This window comes from Fusarium proliferatum, assembly GCF_900067095.1.
Source record: "Fusarium proliferatum ET1 genome assembly, contig: FPRO_scaffold001, whole genome shotgun sequence".
Lineage (NCBI taxonomy): Eukaryota > Fungi > Ascomycota > Sordariomycetes > Hypocreales > Nectriaceae > Fusarium > Fusarium proliferatum.
The window spans coordinates 5,742,726-5,760,661 of NW_022194790.1; the positions used below are offsets into that span (position 1 = coordinate 5,742,726).

Below are 17,936 nucleotides of genomic sequence, written 5' to 3' on the forward strand. Positions count from 1 at the left end.
TGCCTGCTGTAGCAGGCATGGCGGGTCATGAATATCACATGATTCCTTCACCGAAATGTTGGCACTGAAATGCCCTGCTGCCTGGTTGAAGCAGGCTTTCCGTGATATATTCGTAGTATGGGAGTCGAGTGTAACATGTTGCGGGTTGATACAGCGCCTCCAATTGCATAGGTGGGAGACCTCAGTCTCACATGTGAGCAGGCCTTGCAGGTCGTTTCTGGTATGGTGGACCAGGATGTAGAACGCTTCATGCTGCGCGCGAGGCGCAGCATCCCAAAAAATTCGAAAAGTTGATTTTATACATGGAAAACAACCCAGGTCTGTCTTTTCTCTGCGTGTAGTACCATTTGCATGAGTTGGGTGAGTGTAGCCGATGGATACACCTGGGAGAACCCAGAGAAGCAATTCCCATTATCAAAAACTGGTGGGATTCGTCTTAGGTATGACTGTGGAGTTGTACTGAATTTATGAAGGAACTGAGAATATGCTCGGTCCACCTTTCGGTGGAATTCTGCAGGTGAATTATTATAGAATTCCTGAAGCAACCGGCAAAGCTGGTTTCTTGTGCGCATTGTTCCAAACCGGACGGCGGGAATAGGTCGTGTTCGGCAGGGGAACAGCGGGAGGGCCATTGGTAACTGGAGGGCCATTGGTAACTGGAGGGCCATTGGGAAGAGGAAGCGTGTTGGAAAGAGGAAGTGTGCTGGGCAGAGGATCACCTTCGAGTTCAACTGTATCTAAACCGTCAGTGAAATGGGCTTGAGGTTGCTGATATCAATGGTCATACCTTGCTCATCGTCGTCGATGATAATGGGATTGAACCACATGCCTCTCGTCATCTTGTCTGCCATCTCGATGATGGATGATGATGGAGGGGAAAAGAAAGAAAACATTATAATATGACTGGGAAAGTCTGTTCTTTGGGGATCTACCTTAGTACTAAGCCTGTAGTCAAGTCTCCTTCTACTCATCCTTCGGAAACCTGAGGGGCCTGATCAATTGCATCATAATCCTCCCATCTGAGAGTGCGAGCCTCCTCTGCAGAAATAATCTGCACCCATTCGTTCCCATTCTTTATATCAAGTAGCTTCCAAGGCTGACCCAAAACTATGGGTCAGCTTGTCGGGGACAACCTGCACAGGTGCGAAGGACTCTGCAAGTGTAGTAGGCCGCTGGTACCGAATAGCTAGTCTGGCAGTAGGCTACCATCCAAGGCCTCTCATAGTAAATACTGTATCTTTGGCGAGTTGGCGAGTGTCTGCCTCATTGGTAAAGAAGCTAATGTCAGTAACGGGACTGACATATGATGCCATGGCTGTCGATTCTGAGTTAGGGATGCAAAGCGGCATACGGAGTATCAATAGACATAACAAAGGACTTATGAATCCCCGCCATGCGGGCAACGGCGGACAGGGGGAGCGCTGGTGGGTGTTGTAGTTGGGGCGTTCAATGCCCCCAGGAGGTCCTCGTCCGAGTCATGATCTGGTGCCTGGCGCTTCCGGCTGGAAGACGACCCGGTAAGGTCGATCGGAATAGGTTTATCGTTGAACTTCTTGGAAGTGTTAGAGGCGCTTCCGCTGCGGCCAGCGTGTGCAGCTCGAAGAACGGAGTCGATTGAGCTAGGCGCCAGTTCCGGGAATTGCTCGCCTATGATCATGTCTAGACCTGTAGTCAGTCCTTTAGTCCCACCCATCGCAGGCAAAGGTCGTGGGGTGGTCGGAATACCGTCTCGGGTTCGATCGGCGGCTTCCTCGAATTGTGCCAGATCTTCATCTGATTCCAGATCGACTAACTGAGTAGCCCTTCGCTTACGGGCAGATAGGGACCCGGTCAGGTCGATAGGAATTGGGGTGTCGTTGAATCGGGAGCCTGTTGTAGCGCTTCCGCCAGAGTTATAAGCCGCCCGAATGGCAGACCCAAGCTGGGGGGACTCAGACTCAGTAGCATGGTCTGCGACGATGATGTTGAGGCTGGCAGTTAGTCCTTTGAGGTCCCCCATGGATGTGAGGATAGACCGGGCCTTTTCGTGTTGGTCGGCGGTAACACCGGGGGTAATGAGACTCTTGACCAACTCGGCCAAGAGGAGGGCATTCTCTGCAGCGCCAATCGCATTCCGGGCACCTTGCCTGTACATTTCCTTTATAGTCCGCAATTGCGTCCTCGGCGGGAGCAAACTGACCAGTTGAGTTCCGTGGGGTGCGTCTTGGGGGCACCATGGTTTCTAGGCTAGCTTCAGACCCTGGGGATGGTGGCTCAGATGTATTGGACGTCGCTTGACGGAAATGCTAGGGGGCATGGAGGTAAATGAGGCCTGAATCAGCTTGAGATTGTCGGGACGAATCGCCTGGCGGTGGGGTTGGATAGTATATGCCGGCGAAGGCGTTCGACGTGCCACCACATGGATTATAGCCGTCTCGAATAGCTTGTTCCCTGTATGATTGATGAAGTTCGGGGTACCGTGCTAGCCACATATCGTATCTGTGAACCTTATGGCTATTTATCAGTTGATCCTCCCGGCCATATAGTTGTAAGGCGCGGAGATAGCCCTCATATGATATAGTTCCGCCCGGCTTTGATAATGGCTCTGAGAATAGACGGCCGTATTCGATATCTTTACTTTGGGGGCTATTCGAGCACGGGATGTATCTTATGCTTGACATTGATGAAGAGTCGAGTGATGATGCAACGCTTGTTGCAGAAATATGAATGACGAGTACTAACACCGGAGAATGACACGGCACAAGGACACGAGAACGAGCTCGCGTATAAGTGCGAGAATATTTATTTGTGAGAGGGAGGTGACGATAGAATGCAGCCTTAATGTAAAAGATGCTCTTGAAGGAGCGTAGTGAGACTTTTGACGGGATGGTTTTGAGGTTGAAGAGAGGAGTGAGGTTCGAAGAGGGCGAGGAGATATTCCTGCAGTTGATGGAGCACTTCCGGCACCATGCAGGAAATAAATGGGCCAAGTCAATTTGAGTTGCTCGGTCGTTGTGGAAACAACGAGACAAACCCGCTGTGATTGAAGTCTCGAGTTATTTGGTTATGGTAGGGTTAGTTGCATGTCAGTGACAGATGAGCTGCCACTGCACGACAGTGCCAAGCTCAAATAGCCAACCAGACCGAAATCGGGTGACAAACCTCACCAGATCTCTTAGTTAGATATCAGAGGTTTGTTTGCGCGGAGGCTTTATGCTGGAGTAAAGATCTAATAGTATTAAAGAGAGTCTAAGAATATATCTAACAGTAAACCCTGCACCACCTTGAATCCCAAAACACTCCATTACATCAAGTCCAAACTCATTCCAAACATAAAACATTAAACATTTCTCTCGTTGAGAATCGTAAGTCGTTCATAAGAACAGTTATGTGCGTTGTGCCATCCTGTACTGTCCCAGTTCCAACACCCCTTTCATCACCATATCAATTCCTGTTTTGAGCTTAGAAGAGAGAACCGATGAACTCCTTGGCGCGCTTGTAAGCGCCGTAAGAGCCGTACTTCTTGTAGTTGTAAGATCCTGCGAGTGTCAGTTGAGTGTCGTTGCAGTGTGCAAAGAGTTGACTCACCATAGTTGGTATATTTCTTAGGAGCCGGAGCGGGCTTTGGCTTAGGCTTGGGCTTCGCACCATAGCTTCCGTAGCTAGGATAAGACTTCAGGTTCTCACCTGCGCCCTTGTAGTCGCCGTAGGTAGCATATCCAGGAGCGGCTTCAGCTTCAGGGGCAGCTTCGGGAGCAGCTTCAGGAGCAGCCTCACGCTTTTCAACCTCCTCACGCTTATAAGAGCCATAGGAGCCATATTTCTTGTAGTCGTAGCTTCCTGGAAGAGTGTAAGTGTGTGAACGTGGACTGCAGCTTGCTCAAGGGACTTCTCACCATAATTGGTATACTTCTTAGGAGCAGGGGCCGGAGCAGGCTTAGGCTTTGGCTTTGGCTTCGCACCATAGCTTCCGTAGCTAGGATAAGACTTCAGGTTCTCACCTGCGCCCTTGTAGTCGCCGTAGGTAGCATATCCTGGTGCAGCTTCAGCTTCGGGGGCAGCTTCAGCAACCGGGGCCGCCAAGGCACCCGCAGCGAGAGTGAGGAGTGTAACAGCGGTGAACTTCATTTTGATGTCTGAAGAAGGATAGAAAGATGGTAGAGTGAAGGAGCAGAGAAGAGGGTGGGTGCTGGGTAGTTAAGGCTGAAGAGATGGGTGAGAAGGGTGGTGAGGAAACACTTCAGCTCACGATGGGAGCTCCGACTTTATGGACAAGGATGGACGCCTCTTGGATGTACAGAAAAGTATCCCATGATCATCCTGATCAAGAAACCTTAGCTTGCAGAAGCAAACTGGAAGCTCTCAACTCCGAAAGTCTACTTCCCAGATCCAGACTCGGTATGCCAAGCGAAAGTCGACGATGGCGTCGGATCCTACGGCATCAGACAACTCACCAGCCTGCTCAGACTAACACCCGTGAAGTCTAAGCTAGAAAAGCAAAACCTCGTATCAGTCTCACAGCTAACCCAAGGTTGCACGTGGAGGGGATCACCATCCGGACGAGGCTCTCCATTGGACCACGCCAAGGCTGAGCACTCATGTCTTCCCTTTCACGGTAACGATCGCGCAGTTTCCGAGAAGCTTTGCATCATTGAAATCCTACCTTAGCTTCTTCGCAATCGTGATGCCTCGCTAGCTTGGTTGATATTCAGCGTGGCTGGCTAGCTACAGAGATTAACCCGGGAGAGCTATCGTGTAAGCCCTCGCTGAGCTCAGAAATCAGCATAATTTCCCTATCTGGGAGAACAGCCACGATCTGGGCAACTAGCACGATGATCAAGGTGTGTTAGTGAGCGGAGCTAATGCACGTTGGATAAGAGTCTAGAGACGGACCATTGTAAGTCTCCAAGACATACTGCACTGTAAATAGCACAAGAAAGTTAATATGTCGTGTCAGACGTGCATAAGATCCATCTTCGGGTGGCCCTTTTGGGATTGATGATGTAGTTGATGGACGAAAATGTCTTGGATTGATCTAAACCCTTGCTATACGATATGATCTACCCGTCCCAATTGCGAATCATGGGGTTCGATGTCGTCAATTAAAAAAAAGAAGAACTTCGGCAGCACGGACTAGAAGCGATCGACTTCGTATAGCTAAACCACCAAGACCAACGTTCTGCCCAACCCCCTGCAAGCCTCATTCCCATCACGTCTTAGTAGCTAACGATTACAACCTTAACTACCAAAAGCCATCTTTTTTAAAAGAAAAAAAAAAGAAGTGCGGCCAAAATATTACAGTAGCGATTGTGGCTTTCTGCAGGGAGCATTGTTGGTCAGATTCAACCTCAGCCTCACGGTTGTGGGAAGTTAAATCGCCTCTAAGGCGAGATGCTTCCAACAGCTTTCTGATCCGTCTGGTCACGGAGAGCAACTTCTCTGGTCTTGGTACATTAGCGCGATACCAAGTCGGATGCGGAGGCGGGATCCTACCCTGCCTAAACACATCTCAGCCTTTCTTCACGAGGTGCGCTATGTCGATGTAGGTATGATCGCTTCTTGTCTGGGTCTCGGTGATTGGTGCCCGCCTCGTTTCTCGTGTAAGTCGGTACTATCGTGTACTGCTATCTCACTTCTGCGTATCTCACTGCTTAGACTAGCTCCAAAGCCTCTCTTCCGATGCCCATGTCTAGAACCTTTTGTGAGGGCTGTGATAACCACGGATTGCCTCATCTGGAGCATGAGAGTTTGCTGGACTGCGCCGGCTGAATCGGCAGTGTGCATTGAGTTGGCACTATGGGTGTCAGCCGCTCAATATCGTCATGTTAAGGGTCTCGAGAGTTCCCGTTCTGATTTTATCAGAACCTCGAGAGCTTTGGGTTATTTCCTTCTTCTCACTTCTGACTCTATTCTTGTCTTACTCAGATTCATCTCACCTTTAAACACAACTCGTTCATCAATTGTTTTCTCTTCTATTGTTCACACCTCCCAATTGTTGCAAACATGGCTCCCAAGCAAGAACAAGAATCTGCACTCTTGAACCCTCTCGTCGACGGTCAAGATACAGACGAAGACTCAGAATCCTACCATTATGTCCCTCCTCGAAGACGGCGATGCTCTGCATGCAGATGTGTCGGATGGATCTTCACTCTTCTCTCAATTATCTTCATCTCAGCACTCACTGGTGCTTGGATCTCAATGGCATATCTCAACATTGACCAGACATGTGCTGCACACACAACATCATGGTGTAAGTCCTCGACTCAATAACCCCACCTAGAACCATCAATTGACCTCTCAATTACAGCGCCGGTTCTCAAGGACATTTCGATAAAATACCACGAGCAACCATTTGATGGAAACTTTATGGAAGAGAATGACTTCCGCAAGAACGGCTCTGCTAAAGTCGATGCGGCGTGGGAGTCACTCGGTGTTGACTGTATGTGTTTGCCTCTTGAACAGCCTGCTGAAGCATTGACTAACATTCTTAAGATCGACCTGGTGTCATCTCATACGAAGATGGAATTGCCAGCGGTCTCACTGATGCCCATGTCCAAGTTAGTCCTGAACATGGCGGCGGTTTCATCGTCAATGTTGAGGGCATGCATCACCTTCACTGTCTGGTATGAAGCCAATTGCAAAGTAAAGGGAACAATATCTAATCTCGTCACAGAATCTTGTCCGTAAGTCTCTCTACTTCAATTACGACCACTACAAGGCCCTGGGTGGACATGCCTTCAAGAACGACGGCGAGGTTTTCCGCCTGCACGTCAGTAAGTCACACTACCGCGCTTCTCTACCAAGTTTCCAGTACTGACTACTGCAGCGCACTGCCTTGACACAATTCGCCAAGTTCTCATGTGCAACGTTGATACCGGTGTTCTTGGACAAGTCTGGTACGACAGGAAGAACCCCAGCGCGTTCCCCGACTTCAACACCAAGCACACTTGCAAGAACTACGAAGATATCAAGAAGTGGTCAGAGAAGCTTCAGGTTAGTATCCCCTGACTTAATTCTTGACCAGAATGCTGATGAACCTTGATGCAGGCTCCTCCTCCTGGTACACTGCCCCCAGACTTCCTCGCCAACCCACACCCAGAGCACGTTCTTGAGTTCACACCATAATGACACATATTCTCTCAACGATATAAGATTCACGACTTCTAAAGACGATAATGCGATTTCAGTAATGCTTCTTCTTGGGTTACATGTAGATAGATATCTGGCATATACACCAAGCAGGCTCCAACGCCATCAATATTATAATACCCTCCTTTCATACATATGCTCAGGCATCTCTCTGTGAAATCTCCCAAGAAACTCTCACAGCCGCTTTCAGCGTTTGAACATACCAGCCTTGTCATGTCAGCCTTGAGATCAAGTGGCTTCCCGGCTGCCCGCTCAGCATGTCTCACTTTGTATAGGGCTGTAGACTTCACACATTCTTCATTCGGATTAAAGTGTGAACATGGGGAATCTCAGCCGCACGAAAGAAATGCGCTTATAGAGATGCATACTTTAGGAAACGGCCAATCCAGCCGCCCAGCCGGTTGGCCGGAAACGGTTCATCGATGTGGTGGCAGTCAGCATTCCAGTCCAAGGTCAGCATCGTCACGATACAACAGACTTCACGTAAATGACCTAAAAATACCGGAGTAATTTCTTGATATTGGTGTGGCAGAGCCTGCTAAACGAGTGACCTTGTAGCTTCCTCCAGACCAAAAGAGAGTGCATCAGATATGTATCTGTACTAGGTCAAATCATATTCCTCCGTATCATCCTAGGGCGCACTTAAGCCTTGACCTCAGCCTGAAGACGGTGGAAGCCACCAGAGGCAGCGACATCCTTCTGAAGCTGAGCAATACGCTTCTGGTCTCCAGTTGGGTCACTAGACTCTCCAGAAAGAGTCCACTCGAGGTACGAGTTGGTGTAGTTGGGCTCGAAGCTCTCGTCAAGAACACCAAGACGCTTGCCGTACTTGGTGACCTTCTCCCAGTCACGCTTGACGTTCTTGAGGTCCTTACTGAAGTAGGCAAAGCTGCGCTCAAAGATCTTGCGGTTGAGCGCGGTGCCCATGACGGGCTTGAAGTCGACGTACTCGGCCCAGGCCTTCTCGGGCTCGGCGAGGACAAAGTCGGTGGCCTTCTTCACGGCGCGGAGGAACGAGCGGACCTTCTCGGGGTTCTCAGCGAGGAACTTCTCATTGCCGATGTAGAGGATGGTGCAGAAGCAGCAGCAGCCAAGCTCAGCGAGTTCGTCGATGCGAAGCATCTGGACATCGTCCTTGGGGCGGCCCTGGGCAGAGAGCCACTCCTCGAGCTCAACCATCTGGACGTTCTCCAGACCGATACCGGCGTCGATCTCGCCTTTGATGATGGCCTTGGAGACGTTCATACCGCAGCGCACGGCGGTATAGTCATCAGGAGTCATGCCATAGTGCGAGGTGAGCTCGTCGATCTGGATCTTGCCAAATTCACCGACATAGCCGATACGCTTGCCCTTGAGGGTGCGGAAGTCGGTGGTGATGCCAGAGTCCTTGAGGTAGACGACGCCAGTGAATGGCTCATCTAGAAGACTACCGATGGACTGGACGGGGAAGTTTCGAGCCTTGGCAGCCAGAGTGTGAATCATGGCCTTGAATCCAAGGTCGACCTTGCCAGTACCAATGATCTCAGTGACATCCTGGACGGTCATCAGCATGTTGGTCACCATTCGTCAGGTAACAGGCACCTACACTAGGATCGTTGGGCTCAAGAAGAGCAACCTTGATTCCCTCCTCCTTAAAGTATCCCTTAGCCTGAGCTAGGTACAGCGGCGCGTGGTAAGGCGTAGCGTGCCTAATAACAGTCAACACAAGTTCATTACTATAGCAAGTCAGTGGTACCAGTTGGTGAGGAAAGTGATCTTATCAGTCGACATGATGAAAGACCAAGTGGTGTACTGCTAGGGTTAGTTTCCCGGTCACCCGGAGCAAAGGGGAGGATGTCAAGAAGCATGTCCTTTCGCTGGTATTATCCAGATCAAGTTCGCCGGTATTTCTCAGATCAACTGCCCTGCTCTGCCCGTCCTCACAGACGACGCACAGTCATCACCATTGAAGGTGAATGAGATGCATCGTGAGATGAGGGGAGGTACAGAGCATAGAGGCAGTTGAACACCCGGATGCGTTCTTTTAAACGTTACCTTGATACATGGTAATAATTGCGAAGAGAGCCATTGCTCCTTGGTCGTGCGATGTCACATCGTACCGAAAGTTATGTGAGTGGTGTTTGAAACAAAGTTACTGATTGAGACAAGACAATTGTCAGATAGATGAGTTGAAGAACAAGAGTTGAGAAAGTGAGAGGATGGGGTCTTGATATATGAATGCCTCAACAACCCCTCAGCGGGGTTGATGCATCCTACACGACCTCAACGTCATTGTAATGTGGGCATTTGTACGGAAATAAAGGTCTTATTGGCTATCGGTTATCAATAGTGAGTAGTAATGTAACAACAAATGGCTCAGTTTTGGTGATAGAGGCCTCGAGAGCGCTTCACGGCTCGGCTTAACATTTCAAGTCGTGGGGCATCTTGCAGTAGGGTTAACTCTATGCAGATTGCCAACATGATATGACACCAGATCATGAATTGCGTTCACCCATGAAACCTGAAGAAAGTGATTGAGAAAAGAACCATGAAATGAATAATATCAAAAATTGAGCCACTTGCCATTCACATTATGATCTTGGAAATGTCGCGGTAAGGCTTCAGTTCAGGGTAGGCTCATCAAGGTCCACCACAACCTCAATCTCACGACACTTTTGCTGGATCGTGATACAATTAGACCTAGACCGGAAGCTCGGTTCGACCAACAACAAGTTGCATATGTACCAAGATATCTTTTAGAGAACTGCCAATAGCTTCACAGATGATCTGACGATACGTTGGGACAGGTGCCCGCTTGACAGAACCTGTCATTTCGATAGCATGATGCTCATTATAGCCGCCGGCAAATTCGGGGTGCTTCGAGAAACTGCCGTCTACTACACGGCTCAGGAGATACTTGCCGATGGATGATCGAGGAAAGTTCTTCGGCAAAACATGTTTCCGGGTTAGAAATGTCGATTGTGATTTCGCATGTGAAACAGTTGTGATGAGCTTCTTTCAACATGCGTCCGTTGAATGTCTTGGGTACATGCTCGATTGAGGAGACAAGGAGCTGCATAACAATGACTGAGCAGTAGCATTGAGCAATTTGAGCATATCAACTGACAACAGCACACATAATAATAAGGAGAAAAGGTTCTCGGATTCAATTCACGCCAATTCTTCATTTCCTACGACCAATCCCATTGGCCCTCTTCAAAGCTCACAGCTCCGTGCACTCGGCCAGGCGCCCGCATGTCCTACTGCCGTTGACAGGGCTGAAGGGCCTCTCACAAAATTCTAAAGACACAAGGAATTCTAGATGCAATAGCTTGTCGCAAACTCCGTCTCCCTAATTGGCTCGGGGATCTAGACCCGGAGCTGGGGCAGAGCTCTCCCCTGAGAACGAGCTGAGACCGTGGGATCTCGGTGTCCCGAATAGGAAACACAAGGATCCCAATATCGCGGGTTGCTTGGCCCGTTGCATCTTCGGTGTCGAAAAGCGTAGGTCTTCACGTGGGACCTTGTCTCTTGTTCCCTATTGTTTTGGTTTTGAGACAGATCTGAGGTCGGTTGCTCCTAAAATAGGCGACCGAGATGTGCGTCTCTCACCGAGAGCTGTATGTACGTAAGAAAGTTCCTGCAAAAGCTTCATCCCGCGCGGTGTAAGACATTTGGATTTGACTTAGACTTCCCCGGACAGGGAAGTGCCTGGTATACTGAGGCCTGCTTCAACCTAGGATGATGCCGTATCCGTGTCAGTTTATTGATACAGGCACACGAGCACTTTCCAGTCTTTGAACCTTGGATGCGACGCGAAACATTAACATTTCAAGCCGTTCACGGACCATGAGTTAAAGTTACGCCCAGGGCAAGCGAGAAAATGATTGGTGGTTGGGAGTATCTGCAAACGACATGTCGCGTGTAAGCGGGCGATGCACATTCGACGGCGGCAGCATGCCGTTGAATAATCTCAAAGCATCCAGATATAGCAACAAAGTGAAGAAGGCAATGATTACGGCTGTTAGGTGAGGCTGATATTGAGGCTGGAGTGAGACGAAACCAGTCTCGTAAGCAGCGATGACGTCGATCAGATTTTCAAATGGTGCGCTGCAGGAGAGGAAAACCCCGTGACGGTCGGGAATAGCGGACGATGGAGATATGAATTGGTAATATCCACGGAGTCTGGAGCATAAGATCGGATTAGAATCTTGCGATATTCCGTTACTAACACAAGAAAAAACAAGAACTATTTGACGCCGGTATCATAAGAGCGACGCCGGGAGATATCCGATACAGCCGTAATTACGGCCGGGTCGGTGGTTCGGTCGAGTCCGGCCGTCACGCTTCCGCCACTTACAACCAGACCATTTCAGACCATTTCAGTTCAGCTCACAGCTAGAAAATATTTTAAATTTTTGTGTGAAAGCACCACCAAAGCTTATGAGGCCCTACCAAAATGTAACTTAATGAAGTCTGAAGCAAAAGATGCCAGGTTAATATTAAGATATTTGTATCAAAATCATGCACATTTGCAGTGCAGGGCAAAAAAAAAGAAGAATGCGATGATGCAGAATGGATCATCATTTCAGGGACTTGTTGTACAGGCACAAGGGCCCCCCGACTGTGCCGAATCCGCCAAGCTACGATGATGATCACTGTGGCGGCAATGGCTCAGGGCTGGCTTGGTACAAATGTTGAGCAAGGGTGACAAAATAAATCACACAGTATCTCATTGGAGGGCCAAGTTCTACCAAAAACAGCTCTGACTTAAGCTGCGCATCATTGGTTGCACTCCGTGGGGAAGCCCAAAAGCTACAGGTTGACGTTTGTCTCTTTGAGACGTCTGGATGTTGGTTTCAAGACGTTTCATGAGGTGAAGATCTGAATATCAGGTGCGGTGTGCATATTGCAATACACGTATGTATACGTATTTGTGCTACGTGGAGGTTTAACCTCGAGCATGACAGATCGACGCCGTGTCTCACCCGCGCCTTGTGCCTCGCCTCCAAAAACTTGACATCACTTGGAGACAACCACGCACAACACAGTTTCTTTTTATAATATCGCATAGTTTCAAAACACAACGCGTCTTTGGTCCAGGTAAATCACAAGCCAGAAAATGCTGCGTTGTCGTTTATTACCCCTCAATAGGTGATGCGTCGCTCAAGCGATCAACACACCAACCTAGTTTTTAGCTGGCATCAAACGAGCACCGGCGCGTTCAGATCCAAGGTGAGCGGCGGTCTGTGTTTAAAAAGGGTTCAAGATACTACAAGCTTATTGGTTTCCCACATGAGCTTCCGTTAAAAGACATCCACTTGTTTACAACAGCAGCACACCATTTACTGATCTACAGCAGAAATGTGCCTTGCGCGGTAGCCCACGAATATCGTAGCGTTTTGAGGCAGGAAACTCTAACTTGATCTTCGTTACTCCAGACTTCCGCTGCGTGGATGATCCTGGGGTAAAACAGACAGAGGAAGAAAGAGGCGACATGTTTGCGTATTGATTGTTGTATAACGCATAAAATAATGAAGGCGGTTAACGTTACTTGATGCTGTCATCATATTTGAGCTGTTGCTGTCGCGTCTGGAGATGCGCCCCGACCAGGGGATACCTTGCACAAAGGACGTGCGTCTCCGTCATCGTCATCCCCAAAAGAGGGTGAGATTGGTCGAGAGAGGGTGTGGCTTGGAGACACCATGTGGCTCGAGGGCTTCGAGTTGCGCGACCGAGGGTTCTAGGCCTCTTGTGTACATACAGCCTATTTCCACGATGGCCTTGCTGCTTTTTCCATTTGAGCATGCTGCATCAAATGCAGCATCGTGATGGGGGACGTGGGATGTCTAAACCTTAGGACGAAAGCTACGTGCCGACGGCCGAGAAAACAGCCCGCCTCGGCAAATCACCCAAACTTCAGTGCTAGGTGCATATCCGTATAAACTTTTGCATTAAAACAACCGGGAGAAACATTAGAGAGAGCCACAAAAGAAGCATGCCATGTGCGATGACATGACAGAGTTGGATAGAGTTTCTGGTAACGCGGGGAGACTGAACAACCTTGAAACGCAAACGTATCGAGTGTGAGAAAATGCATGCTGTGATCCATGGAGATTGATATGCGATATTCATTCACTTCGAGACCCGTGCAGCCTACGTCTGCGATGTAACCAAGACCCGGGTTTGGTCTAGTCGTTTGAGTGGGAAAATTGTCTCTGATCAGAGGATGATCTTTGAGTTGTCACGACTAGTCGATTGTTAATCAATGGATCTAGGAACAACTGTGCAGTTAGCTAGTCAAGACAAGTCAGTGTAGGTAGGTATCTCCGAGCGGACTTTTCACTCTCGCTTCCATCTCAGTGAGTGCCAGTGGAGTTTAGTTTGTGATGGAGGCTCCAGAGCCCTGAACTCGCTGCTCCGTGTCTGGTCGCGGGCCACCATAAATTACCCCCGACACACCTGGTCCTCTTAGCTCAGCCGCGAGAGTTTCCCCTTATGGTATAGTCCGCACCAAGAGAGCCAATCACACATATCGTCATCGTCCCAGAGTCTTTTCTTACACCCCCATAGACTTTGGCCGTTATTCTGTCGCCCCCATCTCTGCCAGGTCACTCCTACTTAACCATCATCACCACCACCAGATTTTTCCTACTGACAATCCTTGCTTACTGTCGTGTGTTGGTCAACTACGGCCACTCCTCGCGCTTTTTCGCTTTCTCAGCAGTGAGAGAAGTCAGTCCTCTCCGCTCCGCCCGGGCAGCAGATTACAGTAATCCCAGTCCCAGTCCCAGTCACAGTCCCTGGCATCGTCGGGATTTTACTGCATATCCATCCGTTGGTGGACCCTTGTTCGAGACAAGACAAGAACCCACGACAGCCTTGCCTTGTCTTTCAAAGCAAGCCCGGCATCTTTTTTTGTCTCTCTCGTCTCGCCCCATTCTTCCTTTCATCACCACCAACCTTTCTCCTTCTCCTTGACCGAGCTCCTGTCAAAGACCCAAGCTAAATTATCTGGAGACTGGGACCTGCTTCAGAGCAAGGATTCACCCCCCCACGCTTGAATACTTGATCTCGTGCCTCCCACCCAGACTCGAATGAAGTTGCTTGTTCAGCTCATCGTCGCCAAAATGAATTCCACAATCTTGTAGCCGATACTTGCAACGCGCGAGCACTTGCAACTACTACATAGGTTGCATATTCGACCTACCGTTGCAACTTCAAACTTTCGACTTTAAAAGTCCATCCCGCCTTCAAAGATCAACCCGCCTTCCCCCACGACAACTTCACTCTTCATACTACCTACCACCTACTTCATCCGATCTATCAGCCATCTACATCACGGTTACTATCACAGCGACATCACCAAGTCATCCGAAATAGTCCTAGAGGATCAGAGCAAGACTGTATGACCCTAGACAATATGACTTCGAAACGCAGTTCACGACTCTTCGTGGAGGAGCCCACGCATACCAGAGAAGGCCAACAAACACCCAACGCCACACAATTCCGTTCAAGACAGGGCTCTCGAAGCTCCACAAGAGAAGAGACGATGCAAGAAGTAGAGGAAGCCCTCTTCAATGGCCGCGATGCTACAAATGTCAGCCGATCCGGGAGCCTTTCGGCCGTCAATATGGAAGCATCCCTATCAACATCTTCAAGAACTAGTAATTCGAGTGGTAAGTTGCACTAGATAATCTAGTCCCAATGAACTATCTCTAACCGAACTTAAGCCTCCTCAACATCGGCATATCAATCACAGTCAACCGACTACACAGCGCCTTTCAATGGCCGACCTCACAATTTTGGCGTTGTCATTCCAGGCGTTTACCGAAGTAGCTTTCCTAGGTCTCACGATTTCGAGTACCTCAAGGGTCTGGGCCTCAAGACCATTGTGTTAGTGCCTCCATTATGATGCGTTTTTGGCATCGCCGCTAACCTGTTGTAGCACGCTTGTCAAGAAGGATGAACTTGATCACGATCTTGAGACTTTCGTCCAGCGTGAAGGTATTCGACAAGTCGTCTTCAACATGAAGGGCACCAAGAAGGAAGCCATTCCTCTGGGCACAATGAAGGCTATCCTCAGTATCGTCCTCGACAAGTCAAATTACCCTCTGTTGATTCACTGCAATCACGGAAAGCACCGAACTGGATGCGTTGTCGGAGTTGTCCGAAAGATCGCTGGCTGGGACGCCGAGAGCGTCGTGGCAGAGTACAAGAGCTACGCCGAGCCGAAGGCCCGTGAATGCGATGTCAACTATCTTGATGACTTCCAGGTCTCAAGTTTGGGAATTCCGAATCCCATTCCCAGCATGACAAAAGACGTCTGCAAAAATCGCAGTCGGTTTCAACCTCGCACATTTTTTCGAGCCGTTTTCCTCTCAGCCTTCGTCTTGCTGTTGTTCTTCATGTCAGGATCAAAACTCAGCACAGCGACAAGACCTGACCATCTGCTTCTCTGACCATGGCCACTCGGCCACGGCCGATACTGACATCCTGATAAAACTTTGATCATTTCATCCCCCGAAAAGCTCAGTCGAACACGAAAAAGCTCTTTTCACAAACTACACATGTACAACCGATACTTTTCCTTTTACTTAGAACAACCTCGATTCGGCAGACACCGACGACGACGTGTCTAGGCCACCAAGAGAAGGATTTCATATCTACCACTCGAAAACCAGATGTGTCGAGGTTTTTTCTATTCATGACTTACTATGCATTTGACGGCAAGGGCCGTATGAGTTTCGGGAGACGAATCAAGGGCTGAGAATGTCTTCCGGACTGGCGTTTTATTCTAAAGAGATGGGGAGGCACTGAATGCTAGACTTTGGGCTGGAGATTTCCCTTTTTCAACAGAGGCACGAGTTTGCCTGTTGATGCGATAGGAGAAGAAAAAGGCGCATTGGAATACAGGGTTTGAACTGTATTAATAGATACCTACTGATGATACCTGGATAGCAGGGCGTTGGGTAAAATAGCAGAAGAAAAAGTGCTATCATTTATGACTTCCAACACGTGAGATGCTGACACTGCTACCATGATTAGAGCTTTAAGCTTGAGTTTATGCCTTTGGCTAAGTTGAGGTATTACTCATCGTAAAGTTCAAGGAAGCCTAAGTTATCTTTCTCAAGTCCTATATGCGATAGCAAAGCATCGCAACCCCTTCAATATATATCATTCTGACTCATATGATCCTCTTGACAGCATGACTAACACAGGGTAGGATTGAGGCTGGTGATGCTATATTTGGGTGTCGCTGCAACCTGGGTCAGCCACAGCAGCAACATGGAAATTGACTCAATTACCACTCCAGCTTATAAAAAGGAACATTCTGCATGCTCTAGATGATGGGCTCATCATGTATGCCAGGGTCGTTTTGGTTTATGTAAATCTGCCTCGCCGTCTCGTATTGCAGCCAATTGTTGGATGGTAAGCTCGTTCCCGAATGTCGACAGGCACCGGGAACGAGCTTATGATCTGACCTTGTCTTGAAGCATTACAACTTCATGACCGGCAGTTTCTACTATGAGAAAGTGTTGCGTAGGAATTTGCTTTGTCTCAGATATATGGGAGATGACTTGTGAGTCACGACGAAGGGTTACAGCATTATGAGGTTTGTTGGCGCTAGTTTGTTATCCTGGCCATGGGAAATTGATAAGACAGATGTTCATTTTCGTGACGCATATACATCTTGATTCATAACCAACGCACCCAACTGCCGGACCAACGGCTCCTACAATCTCATTCCGCACTGACATACAACAAACATATCGTACAACACCTATCATACAGCCAACACAACTCAAAACCTAGTTCCCCCATCGGTTTCTGTCCACTCTGGCCTTCTCATCCTTCTCAAAATCACCATTGGCATAGACCCAACCGCCAGCAACGCAGTTCGCGGCCCCCAACCCAATAGCCGTGCCACGCACGACCCCTCGGACCGAGAACCGTCCACGGAAAGGCTGACGTCGTCGCAGAGCCAACAGCACGTAGAGTCCCGACCAGGCAGCGGTTAAGCCAGCACTGCCGGTGGGATAGCCGGACAGGTTGAGATAGGACGAGAAGAGAAGCGGAGGTGTGAAGATGAAGAGGGGCAGGGATGGGGGCCGCGCGTGAAGAGCGGTGATGAGGGTTGCGAGGAGAGATGGAGGGAGAGATGCAGCTGGGTTTTTCAATGTTAGTCTATAACTTGTTTTTCTTGAGTCACAAGAGCATTTGCACTGATACTGGGAAATGTGAATGGTAAGGGTGAGTGAGTGAGTGACTTACTGCCCCAATCATTGAGATAGTCAAAAACAGACTTTGACTTAACCGCCGTCACTAGATCTTCATTCGCCATTTTTGCGAATTATATGCAAGTGAGAAATGCAACTGTTGCAATTGGCGCTTAGCGATGAGCTTAGAGTCGTGATGCAAAAAGCTTTGGGAGCTCTTTTGCTACCCCGGTCAATTTGTGACGTCGTGCATGATGACTAAGGCATTTCAACTCCAACTTCCAGTTCTACCTAATTCGAGGTCACATGTCTGCTCCAACAACACGAACAACACGAGCAGAGTCAGCATGCAATGCAGTGGACAAGTCATCTCCCCCCCCGTGCATAAACGTTGTTTCTGGTTCGCGATTTCTATTATTATTCTTATTCCCTTTAGCTCTGGGGCCGAAACGTTTCGGTTTGGGCTCTAGCTCTTGCGCTCCGCCACAGTAATAATCACCCGAAACAGGTAGGTCATATCGTACATCATCAGAGATCAGAAAACATTCGATATTCATAGCTTGTGTGCGCCTTGCCATCAGAAGGAATGACGGTCCGTCCAAGCGTTGT

General features: G+C 48.9%; 7 protein-coding genes across 7 annotated transcripts; 2 read left to right on the forward strand and 5 right to left on the reverse strand.

The window, feature by feature from the left end:
* Window positions 1–525: 525 nt before the first annotated feature.
* Window positions 526–851, reverse strand: FPRO_00239 (uncharacterized protein; the record flags this gene model as incomplete). The annotated part of the gene is made up of 2 exons (XM_031225612.1): window positions 526–731; window positions 788–851. 2 exons carry the CDS (start codon window positions 849–851, stop codon window positions 526–528), a joined length of 270 nt encoding a protein of 89 aa, XP_031076231.1.
* Window positions 852–1,378: 527 nt separating this feature from the next.
* FPRO_00238 (uncharacterized protein) lies at window positions 1,379–2,134 on the reverse strand (the record flags this gene model as incomplete). Its single annotated transcript, XM_031225613.1, has 1 exon — window positions 1,379–2,134. One exon carries the CDS (start codon window positions 2,132–2,134, stop codon window positions 1,379–1,381), a length of 756 nt encoding a protein of 251 aa, XP_031076232.1.
* Window positions 2,135–3,441: 1,307 nt separating this feature from the next.
* Window positions 3,442–4,107, reverse strand: FPRO_00237 (uncharacterized protein; the record flags this gene model as incomplete). Its single annotated transcript, XM_031225614.1, has 3 exons — window positions 3,442–3,518; window positions 3,568–3,819; window positions 3,876–4,107. 3 exons carry the CDS (start codon window positions 4,105–4,107, stop codon window positions 3,442–3,444), a joined length of 561 nt encoding a protein of 186 aa, XP_031076233.1.
* Window positions 4,108–5,982: 1,875 nt separating this feature from the next.
* On the forward strand, window positions 5,983–7,104 carry FPRO_00236 (uncharacterized protein; the record flags this gene model as incomplete). The annotated part of the gene is made up of 6 exons (XM_031225615.1): window positions 5,983–6,229; window positions 6,287–6,418; window positions 6,472–6,602; window positions 6,653–6,752; window positions 6,806–6,972; window positions 7,027–7,104. 6 exons carry the CDS (start codon window positions 5,983–5,985, stop codon window positions 7,102–7,104), a joined length of 855 nt encoding a protein of 284 aa, XP_031076234.1.
* Window positions 7,105–7,770: 666 nt separating this feature from the next.
* FPRO_00235 (putative thiamine repressed nmt1 protein) lies at window positions 7,771–8,898 on the reverse strand (the record flags this gene model as incomplete). The annotated part of the gene is made up of 3 exons (XM_031225616.1): window positions 7,771–8,661; window positions 8,714–8,816; window positions 8,864–8,898. 3 exons carry the CDS (start codon window positions 8,896–8,898, stop codon window positions 7,771–7,773), a joined length of 1,029 nt encoding a protein of 342 aa, XP_031076235.1.
* Window positions 8,899–14,530: 5,632 nt separating this feature from the next.
* Window positions 14,531–15,569, forward strand: FPRO_00234 (uncharacterized protein; the record flags this gene model as incomplete). The annotated part of the gene is made up of 3 exons (XM_031225618.1): window positions 14,531–14,786; window positions 14,841–15,003; window positions 15,056–15,569. 3 exons carry the CDS (start codon window positions 14,531–14,533, stop codon window positions 15,567–15,569), a joined length of 933 nt encoding a protein of 310 aa, XP_031076236.1.
* A 1,350-nt stretch (window positions 15,570–16,919) lies between these two features.
* Window positions 16,920–17,452, reverse strand: FPRO_00233 (uncharacterized protein; the record flags this gene model as incomplete). Its single annotated transcript, XM_031225619.1, has 2 exons — window positions 16,920–17,275; window positions 17,383–17,452. The coding sequence occupies 2 exons, from the start codon at window positions 17,450–17,452 to the stop codon at window positions 16,920–16,922; spliced, it is 426 nt and encodes a 141-aa protein (XP_031076237.1).
* Between the last annotated feature and the right edge of the window lie 484 nt (window positions 17,453–17,936).